This window comes from Eptatretus burgeri, chromosome 14, assembly GCF_056783735.1.
Source record: "Eptatretus burgeri isolate ZD-2024b chromosome 14, Ebu_testis_v1, whole genome shotgun sequence".
NCBI lineage: Eukaryota > Metazoa > Chordata > Myxini > Myxiniformes > Myxinidae > Eptatretus > Eptatretus burgeri.
In genome coordinates, this window is record NC_140974.1 from 51,582,734 (window position 1) to 51,600,961 (window position 18,228).

The following is an 18,228-nucleotide window of genomic DNA, read 5'->3' on the forward strand; positions in this document are numbered from 1 at the left end:
CAACTGACGCGTCACGAGCCGCGCTTGCCCTTTTATAGCAAGGAAATGGCGCGTGCCTCATTTACATATATTACCTCAGCACGACGATGATCGAGGCAAAGTTTGCTTAATGCGGATCAATTTACACCGAGGAGTATTTATCCGTGAGGTATGATGGGTGAAGCTGTGAGAATGGAGCTCGAGCTCGGCGGAAGTAGTTTTCGCGCGCGCTCTCTCGCGCCTGCTGTCATGGCGCTCTTCTCGCGGGCGTTGCGAACGTGCTCGAAGGTCTCAGTTCAAATCGCCAGCACCGTCGATACGCCGGTAAAGTCCAATTCCGAGGATATCCCGCGACGGCCTTTCATCTGGAAGGGGTTTGCGCTCTCCCTTTTGCCGCGAGTTTCACCTTCACCTCACGTATAACTCGTTTACTGGGGGAGGGCGAGCTCTCGATGGATCGAAATGTCACTCAAAAATATTCAGGGAGTCTTCTATTTATTACGTACGTTAATGTGGCGGAATATTGCACTTTAACACACGCACAAACACACGCACAACAACGACACAGGTCTGACACTTAAAAAAAATATATATATATATTAATTGTGCAGTAAAAGTTAATATGGAATAGGCAAAGCCGAGAAGCGAACGTACAATTCTTCTTACATTCGCTTCTGACTTTACATAAAACTTGTTCACAACTGTATACTTGCCAACTCTACCGTGGTACATGTAAGCGCCGCACAGCTGATGATTTTGACGCAATTTCCGGTTACTTCGGCCTGGATTCGGGATCAGCGAACAAATTATGTAAATCACGATTAAAAAATATTTTTTGATGATGCGGGAGATATCTTTATTAAAATTAACTTTGGGAAAAAAATAATTGAATAAAAAAATAAATAACGATCACTTCTGGTCAAGAATAAAATAAATTAAAAGTTCCGGAAAGAGTTTCAAAATCACTCCCGGTAATGTTAAATACTAAATAAACACTTCCTGTCATGAAAAAAAATCACCTTCGGAAGTATAAAATTAACTTTGGAAAAAAATAATTGAATAAATAAATAAACACTTCCGGTCATGATCTCCCGGCATGCATCATTCCCCATGAAAAAAACCGGAAACAAAAATAAAAACAGAAACAAAACAAAAACGGAAGCAAAATGGTCGTAGCCAACGACACGGATTCGCAATTGCCAGGGTATTGTGTTGTTTTTGTTGTTTCCTATTCTCTCATGTGCACGCGCCAAGTAATATTCACAAGATAGAAATGAAACCCAATCGTGTTTATACACCGCACAGCGTTTAACAACAACCGGAAGTAAAAAGTCTTAGCTGACGACACGGATCCCAAATCGCCAGGGCTATTGTGTTGTTGTTGTTGTTGTTGTTGTTTCCTATTCTCTCAAGTGCACATGTTAAGTATTAAGCTCACTTCGTTCGCTAATAAAGAGCCTGACTTACGAGTCGGTAAAGTCGACGTTACGGCGACAATCCACTCACTTTAATCACGGCAAATGTTGAAGTGAAGAAGAAGAGGCTTGAGAATCTTCACGTGTCTGCCGGTGGTCAGGTGAGTTGGTCTGCCGGTGGTCAGGTGAGATGCCATCCACCAAGTCACGTTAATGTGTCTTCACATCTGATGCCATCCACCAAGTCACGTTAATGTGTCTCCACATCTGATGCCATCCACCAAGTCACGTTAATGTGTCTCCACATCTGATGCCATCCACCAAGTCACGTTAATGTGTCTCCACATCTGATGCCATCCACCAAGTCACGTTAATGTGTCTCCACATCTGATGCCATCCACCAAGTCACGTTAATGTGTCTCCACATCTGATGCCATACACGAAGTCACATTAATGTGTCTCCACATCTGATGCCATACACTCAGTCACGTTCATGTGTCTCCACATCTGATGCCATCCACCAAGTCACGTTAATGTGTCTCCACATCTGATGCCAGACACGAAGTCGCGTTAATGTGTCTTCACATCTGATGCCATCCACCAAGTCACGTTAATGTGTCTCCACATCTGATGCCATCCACCAAGTCACGTTAATGTGTCTCCACATCTGATGCCATCCACCAAGTCACGTTAATGTGTCTCCACATCTGATGCCATCCACGAAGTCACATTAATGTGTCTCCACATCTGATGCCATACACTCAGTCACGTTCATGTGTCTCCACATCTGATGCCATCCACCAAGTCACGTTAATGTGTCTCCACATCTGATGCCATCCACCAAGTCACGTTAATGTGTCTCCACATCTGATGCCATCCACCAAGTCACGTTAATGTGTCTCCACATCTGATGCCATCCACCAAGTCACGTTAATGTGTCTCCACATCTGATGCCATCCACCAAGTCACGTTAATGTGTCTCCACATCTGATGCCAGACACCAAGTCACGTTAATGTGTCTCCACATCTGATGCCAGACACCAAGTCACGTTAATGTGTCTCCACATCTGATGCCAGACACCAAGTCACGTTAATGTGTCTCCACATCTGATGCCATCCACCAAGTCACGTTAATGTGTCTCCACATCTGATGCCAGACACCAAGTCACGTTAATGTGTCTCCACATCTGATGCCGGACACCAATTCACGTTAATGTGTCTCCACATCTTATGCCAGACACCAAGTCACGTTAATGTGTCTCCACATCTGATGCCAGACACCAAGTCACGTTAATGTGTCTCCACATCTGATGCCAGACACCAAGTCAAGTTAATGTGTCTCCACATCTGATGCAAGACACCAAGTCATGTTAATGTGTCTCCACATCTGATGCCAGACAACAAATCATTTCAATGTGTCTTCACATCTGATGACAGACACCAAATCACGTTAATGTGTCTCCACATCTGATGCCATCCACCAAGTCACGTTAATGGATTTTCACATCTGATGCCAGACACCATGTCACGTTAATGTGTCTCCACATCTGATGCCAGACAACAAATCACGTTGATGTGTCTTCACATCTGATGCCAGACACCAAATCATGTTAATGTGTCTTCACATCTGATGCCAGACACCAAATCATGTTAATGTGTCTCCAGATCTGATGCCAAACACCAAATCACCTTTATGTGTCTCCACATCTGATGCCATCCACGAAGTCGCGTTAATGTGTCTCCACATCTGATGCCATAGACACCCAGTCATGTTAATGTGTCTCCACATCTGATGCCATATACCTTGTCATGTTAATGTGTCTCCACATCTGATGCCATAGACACCCAGTCATGTTAATGTGTCTCCACATCTGATGCCATATACCTTGTCATGTTAATGTGTCTCCACATCTGATGCCAGACACCCAGTCACGTTAATTAATCTCCACATCTGATGCCATACACTCCGTCACGTTCATGTGTCTCCACATCTGATGCCACACACCTAGTCACATTAATGTGTCTTCACATCTGATGCCAGACACCAAATCACGTTAATGTGTCTCCACATCTGATGCCATCCACCAAGTCACGTTAATGGATTTTCACATCTGATGCCAGACACCAAGTCACGTTAATGTGTCTCCACATCTGATGCCAGACAACAAATCACGTTGATGTGTCTTCACATCTGATGCCAGACACCAAATCACGTTAATGTGTCTCCACATCTGATGCCAAACACCAAATCACGTTAATGTGTCTCCACATCTGATGCCATCCACCAAGTCACGTTAATGTGTCTCCACATCTGATGCCATCCACGAAGTCACATTAATGTGTCTCCACATCTGATGCCATACACTCAGTCACGTTCATGTGTCTCCACATCTGATGCCATCCACCAAGTCGCGTTGATGGGTCTCCACATCTGATGCCATAGACACCCAGTCACGTTAATGGATCTCCACATCTGATGCCATACACTCAGTCACGTTCATGTGTCTCCACATCTGATGCCATCCACTAAGTTGTGTTGATGGATCTCCACATCTGATGCCATAGACACCCAGTCATGTTAATGGATCTCCACATCTGATGCCATACACTCAGTCACGTTCATGTGTCTCCACATCTGATGTCATCCACCAAGTCGTGTTGATGGGTCTCCACATCTGATGTCATCCACCAAGTCCTCAGTCGATTTTGTTATTCTGTATATGTCTGTCTGCCTGTCTGTTTGTCAATTGCCTACAGGTCACAATTCTAAACCGATCGTCAGGAAACTTTACCGAGTTGTAGAGGTACTCTCAACTGTGAAGCTTATTGATTTGAAGTCAAAGGTCATCTTGAGGTCATATTTCTATATTCGTCATTTTTCATCTGATTGACTTGAAAATTAAACAGCAATTCCTGAGTGCATTACTGAATTGGGAAAGCCACTATTTTTGAGGTCAAAAGGTCAAAGGTCAACTCAAGGTCAAACTTCTATAATCAAATTTCATCTGAAAAATCATCAATTTACATCCTTTAACTTGCAAATTAAACAGCAAATGCATAGTCAATTGCTGAATTTGGAAAGCAACTATTTTTGAGGTCAAAGGCAACTCAAGGTCAAACTTCCAAAATCATTACATATCATCTGAAAAATCATCAATTTTCATCTGATTAACCTGACAATTAAGCAGCAATTAAATAGTGCATCACTGAATTTGGAATTATCCGGAATTTGGAGCATCACATCACTGAATTATCTGATGTCTGAACTATATATACTCTGGCACTGAGAGTGCTGTGAGATGTGGTGGTACCATCTCTAACTTATTTCCAATTGTTACTGGAGTTCATCAGGGGTGTGTACTGGCCCCCACACTTTTCAGCGCTTGTATGAACTGGTTTCTGGGGAGGATGTCAGAGAGATAAAGCTGCGGTGCATTGTTTTGGAATGTCAAGATCTCTGACCTTGATTTTGCTGATGATGCAGTCATCTTTGCGGAGACTACAGATATCCTTTTGGGGGGCCCTCAATGTGCTGAATGAGGAGTCGGAGTCGCTGGGATTACGGGTTTTCTGGGTCAAAACTAAGATCCAGGCTTTCAATGACATCTTGGATACTGCTGTCCTGTCTGTTCCTGTTTGTGGCAAGGACGTTGTCACGGAGAGATCCACTTACCTTGGCGGTGATATTCATGTCTTCACTGGTTGTGAGCCAGAGGTCAATAGACGTCTGGGTTGGGCCTCGGGAGTCATGGATTCACTGGATCATGGGGTGTGGCGCTGCCGGTACCTGTGCGGGAGGACGAAAGTCTGAGTCTTCAGGTCCTTGGTGCTTCCAGTCTTGCTCTATTGATGTGAGACTTGGACTCTGACCAGGGATCTGAGACGGAGACTTAATTCCTTTGGTACCAGGTCTCTTCGCACAATACTTGGCTATCGCTGGTCGGACTTTGTGTCCAACGAGTGGTTGCTGAGAGAGACTCAAATGAGATTTGTTACCTGCATAGTCCGTGAGCGTCAGCTGCGGCTGTATGGACATGTGGCTCATTTTCCTGATGCTGATCCTGCTCACCAGATACTTTCAGCGAGGGAGTCTCGTGAGTGGAGGAGGCCAATGGGCTGACCATGTGCCTCGTGGTTACAGTTGGTTGATCAGCATCTCAAGGAGATGGGGATGGGCTAGGCATCTGCCTGGGGGATGGCCAAATGGAGGCCCCTGGATAGGTAGGTAGGATTAGGTAGGTACACACCTAATTTTAGGTAGGTACACACCTAATCAAGTTTTAGTGCTGTCTAACAGCTTTTTCAGGCTTTTTTCTTTCAGAAATGTTCAGAGTTTTCGCGCTACTGATGTGCGCGATATCGGTTTTCTTGCCCGAAAGTCGGGAGACACGCTGGTTGATGACGTCATCAAGCCAGTATTGGACACGGGAAAAGTGGGAAATTCAAATGATTCTGACCACAACTTGTTTATTTAAATAACTTTTCCCTATGGTTTTTCTAATTTTCTTGAAAAAACTGACAACTTTTTCCCATTGTCTTAATGTAATTAAGCCCGGATTTTGTAATTACTAAAAATATAATATCTCTGGTTCTACTGAATAGAATTCAATGATTCAAAGACCAAAATGTTTCTTTTTCCATGAACTATCTGATAAAATGAAAATAAAAACCTTTTGGAGATATTGAAAATTTTCCTTATGTACCTACCCTGGAGTACTGGCGGAAAGTGGATGCAGTGATGCGCTGCTCTGGCACATGCTCCCATACCTGACCTGACCTGATTTTGGAAACCAACTATTTTTGATGTTAAAAGGTCAAAGGTCAACTCAAGGTCAAACTTCTAAAATCATCAATTTTAATCTGAAAAATAATCAATTCTCATCCGATTGACCTGAGCTTTGATTAAAATTGTCAATTTTATTCTCAATGAAATGGACAATTTGATGTATGCATGGCAACATTTGGAGATGAGGGTGCATTTTGTAAGTATCCTGCTCTGCACGATGTCTTTTTATTGTTTATTCGTTTATGCATTCGCACCCTGCAGGAACCAGTGCATCCAAACTCTGCATGGCCACCTCTTTCATCCAGAGGAAGGTCGAGAGATGTGTTTGGATAAAAAAATAAGTTAAAAAAATAAAATCAGATAATTGACCTTCAGGCTTCGAACGAGTCTTGTGCACATACACTGCCTGGGTGTTTTTTTTCCGGGAGTGGTTGAGTAATATGTGTTGTGAAGATCGTATGTTGAGGTTGTAGTGATTTGTTGTCAACAACACATTTAATTATTAAAGTGTTTACATGTGCTTTTACAGAAAATACTTAAATACATATGTCATTGATTTACCTGGGCAATGCCGGGTACTTCAGCTAGTGTGTGTGTGTGTGTGTGTGTGTGTGTGTGTGTGTGTGTGTGTGTGTGTGTGTGTGTGTGTGTGTGTGTGTGTGTGTGTGTGTGTGTGTGTGTACATATATATATATATATATATATATATATATATATATATATATATATATATATTTAATAATATTATTTTTGTTATTCATGTTGTATTTTACGAATTCTATTTGTTGTCATTTTATGATCTGAAAGAAAACTGTTTTGGAGCTACACACACACACACACACACACACACACACACACACACACACACACACACACACACACACACACACACCCACACACACACACACACACACACCCACACACACACACACACACACACACACACACACACACACACACACACACACACACACACACACCGCTCCACATCCCTCCTCCCTTCATGTACGAAGTATGTGATAAAGCAACGTAAGAGATTCTCAAAATGGACATTAGCAAAGCAGAATTAACATTTAATTGAAAAAAAGTTTTACAATTACAGAAAATATTTCGAGAAAATTTATTTCCTCAACCCACCCTCTCTTCCCCACCCCCATTACACAGACCAGCCCAAATCCCCACTACTTCCTGAATATAATAAAGAGATCGCAGATTAGGAAACAAGTCTGGAGACGGCGATGGTTCATGAGCAATGTACACTGTTCACCTTTTCTATTCTTTGACCTCCGAGGGGACACTATGGGCAAACTGGCGGGAATCGGGAAAAACGTAAATGATGAAAGTTGTAGTTCTCAAAGAGCCCTACTTGCATACCAACTTTGATTCGAAACAGTTGAAAACCCTAGGAGCTCGATGCCCACTTTATTGATTTTTTTTTGACATTTTCTAAGTTCGTGACCTTGTGACCTTGACCTTGGGACGAAAATGAAAAATCGAGCTCCGTGGGGCTATGCAGGTGCCATTGGGCTAACCAAATACCGAAACCCCTGCCAGATTCGACAAACCCCCTCGGCGAAGATGTAACTTGAAACCGGCTACCCCTTAAAAATACGTGTTTTTTTGGGCGTGGCTCCATCCATAATGGGCGCAGCATGCCCATTCTCAGGAAAACACAACTGGATCATGATATAAACCTCCCACCCAAATTTTATCTGGATTGGATCAAAACCCACGGAGCTATGCTCGGGACAGACACACACACACACACACACACACACACACACACACACACACACACACACACACACACACACACACACACACACACCGAATATAGTGGTCACTCTGGCTGGCGCTTGTGAACCAATAGGTTGGCAGGATGACCTCTAGATCCGCACACACACCTCATTGCTGTCGAGCCTGTGTTTGAATCTCGACCCAACGATAAACTGCTGCCTTGATGTTTAGCAGTTATGGAGAGGCATGAATGTTTGTGCCATACCTCAGATGAACATTAAACTACGCGTCTTGTCTGCCAACATTAGTTTGTGGATGTTAGAGATCCCACGGTGTCTCACCTGAAGAGTAGAGAGTATCCCTGAACAAATTACAAATTCCTGCCCAAATCACCTTCAGTTGAATATCCTGTGTCAGTGTGGCGACTGTCGAGGATTATAACCCTCAGTCAATGAACTTCTTTGACAGAACAGAACATGTGCATATAGAGCATGTGGTATTCATGATTAATGAATGATGAGGGTTTCGGATCTCACTAACTCGACATCCATAAAAAAAATTAGAAACGTAAATTGTTGGCATTTCTCATGCACTATCCCATTCCTCAAACTGTATTGATATTCCTCGTACTCATAAAAGTGATGTGCAATGTTTTTCTTTCCTATCCTTGTTCAAGGTCAAACCTCTGCTATGGGCTCTTCAAACACGGCAGGTTCCTGTGTTGTGGTGCTCCCGGTACCTTTGCAGTTCAAATGCAGAGGCACCTCCAGAAGAGTTTGATCCTGTCGGTCGCTATCGGGAAAAACCTTGGGAGTACCTTGAGAGTGAAGGTGAGAACAGTGCTTCTCTGACCTCACTTTCATTTCTGCAGTCAGTAATTGAGGAGAAATTTCCTCCTCCCAAGGGATTTCAACCCATGGGGCTTGTCACTGTTCTATCTTCTAAATGCTGAGTGTCAAGCGAGGACGCCACACGTACCATTTTTAAAAGTCTTTGGTATGACTCAACACAGTTGGAATCAAACCGCTGACCTTCGTGACTCAGAGTGGACACTTTAACCATGACACCACTGAGTCTGGTAACCCAGTATATGTATAACCATTTGACTCAGCATCATGACTTGGTGCTCTGATAGGAACACCAAACAGGTGGACCAGATAATTTATCTTATTACAGTATATCACTTGGTTGTTACAGTATTTGTTCTTCTGTCGAAACTTTAATCCTTTTGGCTTTACAAAGTACTGATTGGGCTTGCAGGATGGTCTCGAGAATGCACACTCGCCTTTAAGCTGTTGAGCCTGGGTTTGAATCCCAACCCAGCTATAAACTGTCATCCTGGTGTTTCACAGGCTCGGGTGATTCATCAATGTGTGTGCCGTCCCTCAATTGGATGTTGAACTGGATGTCCCATTTGCCGGCATGAGTTGGTGGATGTTAAAGATCCCACGGTGTCCTTTGTGGAGTCGGAGAACTATCACCGGCTCCATGAACAAATTACAAATTCCTGCCCTGACTTCCTGAGTTGGAGTGGCGAGTCAATCAGGATTGTAACCTAATAACTGCTTCGGCAGCACCAACGCTCTGCATAGGGCACCCTACAGATGATGATGATGATGATGATGATGATGATGATGATGATGAAGATGAAGAAGTACTGATTCGGCTTGGGTAGAAAGCAAAATACTCTGCCTTTCTCCTTCTTACAGAGTATATGAGTCGCTATGGGACCATGCCCATCTTCACAGGCTATCGGCGCAATCACAAAGGCCTCATACCACCCCAGCGCCCAAGGAAGACTTGTATTGTGAGTTTCGTATTGCTGTGGCTTACCTGTCTTTCTTAGAATAGGTTGAAATTGATTGCAGTTCGAATAATTCTGAATGAGAATTCTGCTGACAAAGCAAGGAGTATGTTTGATCCTTTGTAAATGACGTCCTACGTTCTTTGAGTTTTATTATGTCACTCCAGCGTGGAGCTAAAATCAGTGGAAATCCGTGTCCTGCCTGCCGTGATCCCAAGATAATCTTCCACCCCAAGGTAAAGGAGAGATGACAATTGTAACAATATCAGTGAGCATGGTTCACATCACGTTGTGTGAATATGATTTTTTTTCCCTCTCAAATCTTACATCAAGCAATGCAGAATATGAAATCATTTATTACCATTCACTGTGGTTTTGCGATTTGGTCCGTTGGAGCACGGTACTATGGTGGAGATGGGAAGAGGGAAACGAGTAATAATTTGTTAATAATCTGAACCACATGATGATCTTGTTGCACTGCTGTCTTTGCTCATTGCAGAATGTCAAACTTTTGCAACAGTTTATTTGCCTGTACTCTGGACAGGTGTATGATCCCTCGATTACAGGTGAGCCCAAGTTATTTTCTGCCCATTTGTTTTTTTGTTTGACATCTCCTCCTCCACCCTAAGTCCCTCCACCCCATGCCCTTCCACCCCATGCCCCTTCCACCCCATGCCCTTCCACCCCATGCCCTTCCACCCCATGCCCTTCCACCCCATGCCCCCTCAGCCCACTCGCTCTCCCCACAACTGTTTTCCTTAATTAACCTGAATCTGCCGACTTTACAGATCTCATTAAAAAAAATTCTTCTGAAAGTTACCAGTTTGTCTTATTTTGTTGTTTAGAAAGGTCAATGAACAAAGTTGGAAATTCCATCAGTTCATTGGTAGCTCATCGTTTCATAGCACTGTGTGGGACTGTCACAGTAGTTATAGAGCAGGAAGTACAAAGGGCCTTATTGTTATTATAGTTTTATTCTTCTATATACAAATATAAGGATTATTGGAATCTCCCGTAATATAAGGACTTCAAGACAGCTGTTCACCACCATCTCAGATCGTCGCCAATCCTAAACCATAATCTTTTCTACCCGCGTTAACCCCACACCAAACCCTCCTTCCAAATTTCCAGTTCTCCCTCCTGAGAGTTTCCTTCTGTATCCATCTCGTCCACCCCATGCGTCCCCTCTTTCTCCTCATTCCTCCCCACCTCCATTGTTTGTCCAACTGTTCCTTTTGTCCTGTTGCATCCTCATCCATTCAGTGTACTAATACATGCTCTTCCAAGAGCGTCGACGATGTATACAAAAAAGGACGATATCTTCTTTGTCTGTCTCTTTCTGTTTCTCATCTCCCCTCACACAACTTCATACATCGTCACCAGGCGCGGATCCGGATTATGCGTTAGTGGAGGTACAGATACTAAAATTGTCATGAAAACATAATGTTCTTGAGCGGAGCGAGGCAAAAAAATATTTGAGGTGTTTCTTTTTATAATAAATTGAAAAGCAGTAATAAATTTTAAAATGATGCTAAATAGACAAATAATGCTCTGATACACTTCACAAGAAGTACTCATGAAAATGTACTGCATTTGCTCAAAACTCCACATTTATTTTAATAATTGTTCCAGTATTTCATCAAATGCTTGTGACGTGTTGATCGATCAATCCACCAGGTTTCACCGAGTCTTTTGCAGTGGAAAATCTTGAGAATAATTTACTACACGAGAGACCATTTCCCGCATTCTGAGACCACATCTCTGGTTCTATACACCTCGGGGGGGGGGGGGGGAATCAAACTTCGGTCTCTTGGTGGATTTTAGATTGGAGCACGTGCCGGGTGCCCCCCTCCCTCCGGATTCGCAATCGGTCACGAAACTCCTGGCGTAATCAACAGTCTTACAATTCTGCTTATGGCATCTAAACTTACTTCCAACTCTTCAATTTTTTTTCCATTCGGCCCAGTCCAAAGTAGACTTTTCCTACAGCGTTCACCGTGCCGGACGACGATCGGTCACAAGATTTTCGCCGCTGTTCCACAGCACTCCCATCCTATCAGAATCTCATACCACCCTATCACGCATTCTCAAATGGTATAATCGACGAGTCGTTACAAAATTCTGGCAGGTGAACGTTTGCTTCTGGATTAAATAGATATAGCTTCAACAACACCAGCCCAAGCTGTCTGCAGTGTGAGTGGTTATAACGACAAAGCTGTGAAAAATGAATTCAAATGAGTGTTTATGATCCTGGCATTTTGTGACCTCACTTCCCACCCTAACCTCAGGTTTGTGTGCCAAACGACAGAAAGAGGTGTTGAAAGTGATCCAGGAAGCCAAGGACTATGGTGTGTATTAAGGTTCTGTTGCCATCTTGTGCTTGGGCAGCCGTACCAATCACACTCGAGCTTTGTGAAACCTCTCCATCACTTTGTGTCATTCCATAGATATTTCCTTGAGTTTTGTATGTGGTATCTGCCTCACCGTTATTATCTGGAAATATTGCGGTTAACGTAACCTTTACGGATCTTAAGCTTCTCAATTTCCTTTTTTGGTTAGGGTTCTTCCTCCCTTCTTTCGTGAGCTTGTCCGTGTACTGTATTAACATTCGCTTACAGTGTGCACGTATTCGTTACACAAGTCGTACCACCCGTGTGCAGGACTCCTCACATTCACCGTGCCTTTCATGGTGTTCAATCCTTCAGATCTTCCCTCTGATCACATTGCCACCAGACCACTGCCGATGCCACCTCGGGAACATCCCTGGTACTCATGGTATGACCCAATAGAACCTTCGGCGGATGAGTTGGCCAAATACCGCCGAATGTTTCGCAAGTATCTGAAGGAATGAGCTTGCAAACATTTTCCATCCAGCTCCATCTCACTCTTTCTCCTGCGTTTTCAAGCCTCGGCAAGATTTTTCTGAGGTTTTTATTTTTATTATTATTATTATTATTATTATTATTATTATTACTTCTACTACTAAGAGTATTGCGTTCTGATTTACTGTGGCTGCAAATGTCTGGATGTTAAGGAAAGAAAATAAAGTACTCATCCTGCCTCTCTCTAGCTGAAAAAGGTTTCTCTTTTGACCTCTTGTTCGAAATTCTCCCAGCATGCATTGCTTGCATCTGAGCTTGCTCTCAAGCCATCGATATATTAGATATGCAGGGGTAGGGGTTTATGGTGGGGTGAATTGAGAAAAAGAAAGACGAGTGGAAAAGAAATGGAAGAAGTGTGGTTGGCAGGGGAGAAGAAGTGTGCGTGTGCGTGTGCGTGTGCGTGTGCGTGTGCGTGTGTGTGTGTGTGTGTGTGTGTGTGTGTGTGTGTGTGTGTGTGTGTGCGCGCGTGCGCGCAGGGGGAGGAGGAGGTGAAAGGATGGCATGAGAAAGTTATAAGCAGAGTGGAAGCAAGAGGAATTTATGGGACAGGAAAAATTCCACCATTTTAGTTTATGTCTTCTGTAGATATAGCCCTTGACACATGATGTTTGACTATTACCTACCACACTGTCAAGATTTCCCAGATGACAGGGACGCACACTCGCCTCTAAGCTGTCTCGCCTGGGTTGGAATCCAAACCCAGCTATAAACTGTCATCCTGGTGTTTCACAGGCAGGGTGATTGATCAGTGTGTGTGTGTGTACCGACCCACGGATGGATGTTAAACTGGACATCCCATCTGCCATTATTAGTTGGTGGACGTTAAAGATCCCACAGTGTCCTTCGCGAACAGTAGGCGAGCTTTCGCCGGCATCCTTAACAAAATCCAAATTCCTGCTCAAATTACTGCTGGGAAGGCAATGGCAAACCACCTAGTATTACCCTTACCAAAAAAACTGCTTCGGCAGCACCGATGCTCTGTAACCGAGTATGGTACATGGGAATCAGAAATTCGGGACCATGTGCCATTTTGTTCAAGATCTTGGTACCTCTCAATACCTCTTCCATAAAAGATTCCAGTTACCGATCCGGAGAAACCGAAGAGGTTCAACACAGTTGTGAATAATTATCTTCTTTATTAAAAATGGTTTTGCAGTTCAATTCGATTGCACCACGTGTCGACGTCATCAACATTTAAACTCTCATTTGCCAAGGTAGAGACATGATCGGTTGTATTTTATTTTGGAAAATGAAGCCCATGGTTTGGCCTTGTGGAAATTTGAGGGAATCTCCTTGGTCAGGGTGCAGTGCCGTTGCGGTGGTACTGTGGGTACTCTTGGCCGTCATGGGTGCGGGTTACATGTCGACCCCGGGGAAGATTCCGTTCTTCCTGAAGAAGGACTTGTGTATGATGCAAGAGCGACCGTGCGCTGGAGTATGATATTGTTTCAACATGTCCCCTGCGGAGAAAGCATGTTCGTCTTGAGACCAACAACACATTCCACCAAACAACATAAGACGGAACTCTCGATACTCATTTTGTCACAATACACAAGACGTTTATATTCCCACAATAGGATACCTTGAATTATCTTGTGCAACTTTTCTGGATTACTTATAACCTCCGATACTTATTGTTATTTCATATGCCGCCTGTGGCTGCTGGTTGCATCATTTTTCTGGGGGCACGCTTGCACCGCTCATGCTGTGCCCCTGTTTCCAGTAAGCTGGTACTCATTTTTCCGACCTTGAAAGGATGCCGGGCTGAATCAAGCACCTGGTGTTATCTAACTGCACGACAGCGGCTCAAATTCAAGACCCAAAGATCTTCAGACAGCCATGTTAACTGTAAAGCCGATACCAGGCTTATCTCTTTTATACGAAACAGGAGAGGATCTTCTACTACTACTACAGCCCCAATTATTATTTGCACCACTTGGGGTTGGCCAGAAAATGTTTTTGGTCTCAGTCTTTGGATGGCTAGGCCTCAGTACAATTCACTGAAGGTGGAAGGAATTTGTAATTTGTTCACTGTGCCGGCGATAACTCGCCTCCTCGTCGTTGAAAGAAACCTTGGGATCATCAACGTCCACGACCTGATAATGACAGCAGATGGTGTACCCGGGTTAACGTCTATTCGAGGGACGGCACTTTGTTTTTTTTACAGGATATAATGCTCGTAATGAGTCTGCCACACATGGACATACAGACAAATACACAACACAGGACTGTGAGTAAGACGAGACAAACACAGACACTGTGCTCGATGGAAGAGCCGTCACTAACCGGGCACCGCCTTTCTCACCGTACTCGGCAGGGCATTTCCTCCTCTCTTGCCACCCGAGGCCTACGGGGATTGTCTGTGCTCTCAGCCTTTTATATGCCGAACTACCAGAGTTCGAACCGTCATCGACCTTCCAGACTCGGGAGTGGATGCTGTCATCACGACACCACGTGGTCTGGTAGAATGCAATGCCCTACGTGCGGATCTCAATCTCGCAGTTTATAGTCAGGTTGAGAATCGAACCCAGACCAGACAGCTCCAAGATGAGTGTGCTAAGTGTGCAACATCCAACATCACACATCGTCAGAGACTGATACAAGCAATGAATCCAACACTAATGGCCGTGCATGATGAGGTTCATGCAGCAAACCTGTGCCTTAAAGTGATTTCGACTTCCCCAGTAGCGTGTCCATTCACATATTTCATACCTGGGGGGTTGAAAACGGAAAAGGGGGACGTGACGGAGACAAAATGAATGCGTGGGTTTTTGGACGGAGTCTGAAACGTAGCCATTGTTGCTCACACGAACAACACATACTTCTTCATGAACTTCATATTCTTCATGAATATAACCTTATTCTTCTTCATGAACGGCGGGATTATTCCCACGTTCTTGTGGAGTTGCTCCCATGTCTTTCACGAATCGGCTGGACAGGCCTGACGCTCAACTGAGGTCGGGGCTTGAATTTGTTCATGGCTCCGGCGATAGCTCACCTACTCATCGCGAAGGACACCATGGGATCTTTAACGTTCCTTGGTGAAACACCGAACGGGATTCGAACCCAGGCTAGATGGCTTCGAGGTGAGTGTGCGTACCTGTACGTCTTGGCCATCTCGAGACCATCTTGTTTTTATTTCATGTTTTACAAGATGAAGAGGGGTGTGTTCCATGACCAATAAGCTTGCCAAGCCAGCCATTCCTTATCAACCATTTCAACGGAGTGCTTGTTGGATGGTCGCTCGGCTACCCTTATTCTCAGGTTTACCGTCTGTTGGGTAGTCGATCTAGTCGAAAAACAATAAAAATTCCAATTTTTTTTTTTGAGATCTGTTCTACCCTTATTATCAGTATTTAAAATGGTGATTTCAGTTAATACAATGGCGATTTCGATGAAACTTGGTTGGTAGGTTCATACCATGACCTAGTTGTGTAAAAATGAGAACCGTTGCTAAGGACACCACCATTGCCTAGAAACGGGACTTTGAATTTTTTGAAAAATCATAAAAAATAAATTTTTTCGAAAATCAAAAATTGGGCCACGAGTGACTGTGGGCAGTACATTCAGCCATATTGTCAAAAATTTCCAGCCGGATCCTATGAAAACTGTCGGAGAAGATAGACTTTGAATGAACCCTGGTCGAAAACAATAAAAAAACGAAGTTAGTTATATCTCAGAGACTCTGAGTCAGATATACATGAAACTGGTATGGTAGGTTCATGGTATGTCCTAGTTATGTGTGAGAAAGAACCGTTGCTATGGACCCCTCCGTTGCCTAGCAACGGCCGAAAAACCTCTAAATGTGGGGGTATTTTAACAAAAAAACAATCTGCAGCATTAACCCTTGAAGCTGGAATCATGAATTTTCTTGTGCTTAATCCTCAGGTCATTCCCCATCGAACGGGCCCATCGCGTCAGGTTCTATTGGGTAGTCGACTACCCATGTCTGCCTACCGGCTTGTCTGTATGTCTGTCTGTTTGTATGTAATGGAGAGCTCTGGAGGCCAGAGGAGTCAATTGATTTTGATGAAACTTGACTGGTAGGTTCATACCAGGATCTAGTTGTATGCTTTTGAGCACTGTTGCTATGGACACCACCGTTACCAAGCAACGGGACTTTGAAATTTTTGAAAAAAAATCTGAAAAATATATATTTTTCAAAAATCGGCTTCTGGGCTTTTATGCGCACTATAATCAACCTTTGTCAAAAAATTTCAACCCGATCCGTCAAAAACTGTATGACTAGTATGCAATTATGTCGCGACCACCCATGTCGCCTACCGGCTTGTTTGAGTCCTCAGGACACTTGATGGGCGCTCTACAAACATGCTTGGTAATGGGACACACCCCCAGGTAATGAGCTCCGCACATCTTTCCCGATAATTTGTTGTGTCTTCAATAGCATTTAATAATGTTAAGATGAAATGCCGTGTTATCACGAAGATGTTATTAGAGATGTTATTATTTAATTCTTCAACGAAGGCTTTATAACCCAGGAGAGGGTTCTTGGATTTCCACCCTCCCAGGTCTCTTTCCTCTATTCAAAGTACCCCAACACAGCTCCTGCTCTCTCTCTCTCTCTCTCTCTCTCTCTCTCTCTCTCTCTCTCTCTCTCTCTCTCTCTCTCTCTCTCTCTCTCTCTCTCTCTCTCTCTCTCTCTCTCTCTCTCTCTCTCTCTATCTCTATCTCTATCTCTATCTCTATCTCTATCTCTATCTCTATCTCTATCTCTATCTCTATCTCTATCTCTATCTCTATCTCTATCTCTATCTCTATCTCTATCTCTATCTCTCTCTCCCCCCACCCCCACCCACCCTGCTTCCAGCCGTATTCCCAGGACGAGAGCATCGGAAAGTCAAACTTTTTCTCCGGGGACTTTTCCAGGCGCTTCTTCAGGTAGTCCTGGCGCCCATAAACACCTCTGAAGAGCAGCATCTGTGTTTCTGGTGTGATCGGGCGCATTTCTGGTGGGATCTCTTCCTTGGGTTGCGGGTCTTCTTTCGGATCTTTTCCTGGAGCTTTTCGTGCAGTGGCGTCACTCAGGTGCTCCAGAGAACTCCGTCTTCCTGGCGGATCCTGCAGACACACGGGTTCAAGCGGGTGGGTGGGGGTTTTCAGTTTAAACGTGTTCCACATGGACGTCCAAGGAAAACTACCCGTTTGCGTCATGTCCCAAGTACCGGCACGTGATGAACCAAAGCGGTGGGCGGTCTCTCGGGCTCCAGGTCCTCGACGGACCCCACCTGGTCCTCCTGGGCGACGGGCAGGAAACGTTCCCTCCACCTGAGTCTCGTCAGAGTCTCCCGTTCCATGGTCTCCCGCAGGAATTGCAGGCGTTGCGTGTTCATTCCAAGTTCACGCGCCATCGCTCACACGTCCGTCGACCCGTATCCATGGCAACGGCAGGCAACATTGAAAGGGCGTCACGCGCCGTAAAAGTATCAGGGCACAGGACGGGCTGTTTGAGTCGGCGGGGCAAAGGAAATTAAAGTGATTTGTTTTGACAGTGGAAACTTTTTATGTAAATTGCTCCGACAATGCACGTACACCGATTGATTATTAATTGTTGTAATTACTGCACAATAAAAGAGTTTAAGAAGGAATGTTTCACTGGGGGAGGGG

At 44.2% G+C, this 18,228-nt stretch overlaps 3 protein-coding genes across 3 annotated transcripts in view; 1 reads left to right on the forward strand and 2 right to left on the reverse strand.

Moving 5' to 3' along the window:
- Positions 1-147: 147 nt before the first annotated feature.
- On the forward strand, positions 148-12,781 carry LOC147013186 (small ribosomal subunit protein mS40-like). Its single transcript, XM_085855810.1, has 7 exons — positions 148-303; positions 8,594-8,747; positions 9,627-9,724; positions 9,889-9,957; positions 10,221-10,287; positions 12,010-12,069; positions 12,382-12,781. The coding sequence occupies exons 1-7, from the start codon at positions 151-153 to the stop codon at positions 12,570-12,572; spliced, it is 792 nt and encodes a 263-aa protein (XP_085711936.1). The 5' UTR covers positions 148-150; the 3' UTR covers positions 12,573-12,781.
- SPMIP1 (sperm microtubule inner protein 1) lies at positions 12,650-18,071 on the reverse strand. The gene is made up of 3 exons (XM_085855813.1): positions 17,787-18,071; positions 17,421-17,682; positions 12,650-15,315 (listed from the first exon to the last, which is right to left on the reverse strand). The coding sequence occupies exons 1-3, from the start codon at positions 17,970-17,972 to the stop codon at positions 15,245-15,247; spliced, it is 519 nt and encodes a 172-aa protein (XP_085711939.1). The 5' UTR covers positions 17,973-18,071; the 3' UTR covers positions 12,650-15,244.
- Positions 12,650-18,228, reverse strand: part of NDOR1 (NADPH dependent diflavin oxidoreductase 1) — a 132,597-nt gene continuing 127,018 nt past the window's right edge. Inside the window, exon 18 of the mRNA XM_085855777.1 lies at positions 12,650-14,063. The gene's annotated coding sequence lies outside the window, so the exon portion shown is untranslated. The remainder of the gene's footprint in view (positions 14,064-18,228) is intronic.